The 3,560-nt window shown below is 40.1% G+C and overlaps 1 protein-coding gene across 1 annotated transcript; it reads left to right on the top strand.

The window, feature by feature from the left end:
• Positions 1-2,712: 2,712 nt before the first annotated feature.
• LOC106088445 (uncharacterized) lies at positions 2,713-3,505 on the top strand. Its single transcript, XM_013253969.2, has 3 exons — positions 2,713-2,820; positions 2,890-3,111; positions 3,185-3,505. Exons 1-3 carry the CDS (start codon positions 2,779-2,781, stop codon positions 3,464-3,466), a joined length of 546 nt encoding a protein of 181 aa, XP_013109423.1. The 5' UTR covers positions 2,713-2,778; the 3' UTR covers positions 3,467-3,505.
• Positions 3,506-3,560: the final 55 nt, after the last annotated feature.

Below are 3,560 nucleotides of genomic sequence, written 5' to 3'. Positions count from 1 at the left end.
TGGTACAGCAGTCATCCGCACCCGCCCTCACCGGTCGAGTCAACAGTACACTCCTCATCCATCCTTCAATCATCGCTTCCCCAGTCTTTCATACCCGATACGACCAGCTCCGAAGACTACAACATGGTACAGCAGTCATCAGCGACCCACTCTCACCGATGGGGCCAAATTTTAAAAGCCCTCCACCACGGATTGCATGGAATAAGCTCTTGTAATGACTAATATATTGAAGCTCTATCAAGTTATGGACCGATGTGGACCGAATTTGTTATGGCTGTTAGAAGTCATAAACAACCATGTTCAAATTTTCAGCCAAATCAGATATTAATTGCGCCCTCCAGAAGCACATGTAATGTCCAAAACCTTTCCTAATATGTATAGGCATTAGTAACTCAAACGGCGACCTTAAGCTTTCCGAACAAACGATTGAAGTCAAGATGGAAAATCGACAATCTTGGACATAACTAATCTTTTTTTTTTGTTGATATATCCAGGAGTCTCAAACCCGGATATATCAACAAAAAAAAAATTTACATTAATGGGCCAGTGCTAACCAGATAAAAAAAAATGCCACTCCGGTTAGTTTGTGGTGCAAACAAAGGATACCAGTCACGGTTACCAGACAAAAACATAATTTGTAGAACTCAAGAAGTTGTGAAAGTATACGGCCTTTCAACCCGCATCCAACCATGATCTTAAAGGCCTTTAGTACATTTTCATAAGATCCCAAATTCAGCATTGGAATCTACATTACCTTCTTTTACATTCGCTCAGTAAGAATATTAACAACGCCTAGGAAGTCACTTCGATTTCAAAAAATATTTTCATTTTATTAACATTAAGTCTTAAGGTAGCCTTTTCGATCTGACCACTCCTAGTTCATCAGAGTACAACCCAAAGACAACCTGGTCGTCTATTTTCGAGCCATCCATAGTCTATATAACTTCTATTATCTAGTCTATATAACTTCTATTATCGGAGATATTGCAATTGCAATTGGTTCTATCAGGAATAGTGTTATAGCACTTTTTATCAAAAAGCGGCGCAGGCTATGTTTCATCCAAATTGCCGGAGACATCTGAAAGAGAATCACGGATTAAACAGTGTCAGTAGCCACCGCATGACCAAAGAGAAAGCTCCCTTAGCTCCGTAGCAGTGGTCGCAGCATTTTGTCTAGCCACAATGTCCAGAGTGGTTACGTCCACAGTGCAGATGTGATCAGCAAACAAGCCATCCTTTGGATCCGGCTGAGAATTGCACAGTAAATGGACCTTTGAAGCGCCGTCCTCTATACTTAGAAACCTGTTTACACGCAGTGCATGACATCCGATTTTGAGAAGAAAGGACAAGAATTACCTTACCAGTGGCAACACTGGTTTAAATAGCTCAAGCACGTTTCGTGTTTTGTTTCACTGTCAAACATCTTCTGTTTGGTCTAAAATTTAACCATGATTCGTCTTAAAAACGAACAACGCTTGCCAATTATTAAATTTTATTATCAAAATATGTGCTCTGTTAAGAAAGTTAATCGCTCGCTTTTTCCATTTTACGACTAAGATCATTTTTGCCTCAATGGGTATGTAAATAAGCAGAATTGTCAATTTTGAAGTGAAGATCAGCCAAAAGCATTGTAAGATCTACCAATGCATCCTGAAAAAGTCACAGTTTGGTGCGGTTTATGGGCTGGTGGCATCATTGAATCGTACTTCTTCAAAGGGGATGAGAATCGTAATGTAATTGTGAATGGTGGGCGCTACCATGAGATGATATTCAACTTTTTTTTTTGCTCAAATGCAAAAACTTGACTTGCACGACATGTGGTTTGAACAAGACGGTGACACATGCCACACAGCACGCGTAACAATGGACTAATTGAAAGGCGAGTTCGGTGAAAATTTTTTTTCAAGTTCGGAACTAAGCGGATAGACCATTTATGGCGCATAATTGCACCCTCTAGAAGAAGTCAAGATCCCAGTTCGGTTTATATGGCAGCTATATCAGGTTATGAAAACACCTCGTGCAAAATTTCAGCCAAATCGTTTAAGAATTGAGCACTCTATTGTGCAAAGATGTCAAGATCCAAGATCAGTTTATATGACTTACTTTACTTACTTTAATTGGCTATGACAGAATATTTGTTCCAATAGACGAACGTAGAATAGCGTTGCAAGCGCCTCGAACTTCTGCCCTCATTTTAAAATTTCTGACTCCAAGTTTCTAGGTGTCTCTCATTACTTGATCTTTCCGTCAGGCTTTTGTTCTTCCCGGTTTGAGTGTACCACCGTGTTTGCCTTCAAAAGACTTCTTTGCTGGAGCTTCTTCATCCATTCTGGCAACATGACTTAGCCAACTCAGCCGTTGTATTTTGATGCGTGTAACTATGATATAGTCGTCATACAGCTCGTGGTTCATACGTTGCCCATATTCGCCATTAACGCATAGTGGTCCATTCATTCATTCATTCATTTTACTCATATTGCCCGCCACCATCCTATCGGACTCACTGAAAGCATATTTGGTGGTAAATATGTTTGGACTTTTTCAAACAAGAGCTAGCAACTAGCTGATAAAAATTTCATCAAAAAAGAAACATTAGCTGATCTTTTGCCTAAGCACTTGGTGATTGGGCAATGAATATGCTGTGATTCCAGCATGAATGATAAGCCAGCCAGACTTCGAATTGGGTCACACCATATGTCATTGTATAAATTCTTTCATGCAGCTTCGTTTCAAGTCACTTGTGTCTGAAACTTTGTGAGTAAAAGAACAACTGAAATCATGTCGAAATTATTCTTCCTTGTTGGATTCGCCATCCTGGCTGTAAGTATAAAACAAAGGATATAAATCAATAGCTATACATGGATATTAAGAAAATGTATTCCCCAATAGCTTGCTTCCTCAGCCCGTGTTGTGCGTGATGCTCCTGCCACTCCCGAATTCAACGCTGAAAGTGTCTTCTCTGCCATTCAGGATGGCCTCAAGAACTTGGGCAATGCTTTCTTGCAAGCTGCTGGTGCCACCGATTCAAAGGATCTTGAAGCCAAAGCCACCGCAAAACTTGCTGCTGCTGAAGAGAGAATTAAAGTCTGGGTTGAAGGTGCTCGCAAGGATGTATGTTTGGAAAATTTATTTAATTTCTGGTTGTGATCTCCAATTGCTAAAATTTTTAAATTTCCAATTTCAGACTGAGCATTTGAAGGACACCCCCATGGTTCAGGATTTGCGCGCCGCTTTGGACAAACTCAGCAGTGACTTCAAAGCTGCCCATCCCGGTTTGACTGCTGAAGTTTCTGAACAAGTCAACAAGGTCAACGAAAATGTTGAAGAAGTCGTAAAGAAGATCAAGGCCTTGGAGGATTCCGAACAAAGCAAACAATTTAAGGAAACCGCCAACAAATTGGTCGACTCAGCAAAGGAACAACTCCATAATCTGGCCAAGGAATTTGAAGCTAAACCCCAAGCATAATTCATTGTAGTATTTTTAACAACAACAACAAAATAAATACCTCGGCCATATACATTTATGGCTCAGGATTTATAAATGAAATGTGTTCTACTCT

The sequence above is a fragment of the Stomoxys calcitrans genome, chromosome 5, assembly GCF_963082655.1.
Source record: "Stomoxys calcitrans chromosome 5, idStoCalc2.1, whole genome shotgun sequence".
NCBI lineage: Eukaryota > Metazoa > Arthropoda > Insecta > Diptera > Muscidae > Stomoxys > Stomoxys calcitrans.
This window is presented reverse-complemented; position numbering and strand designations above follow the sequence as displayed.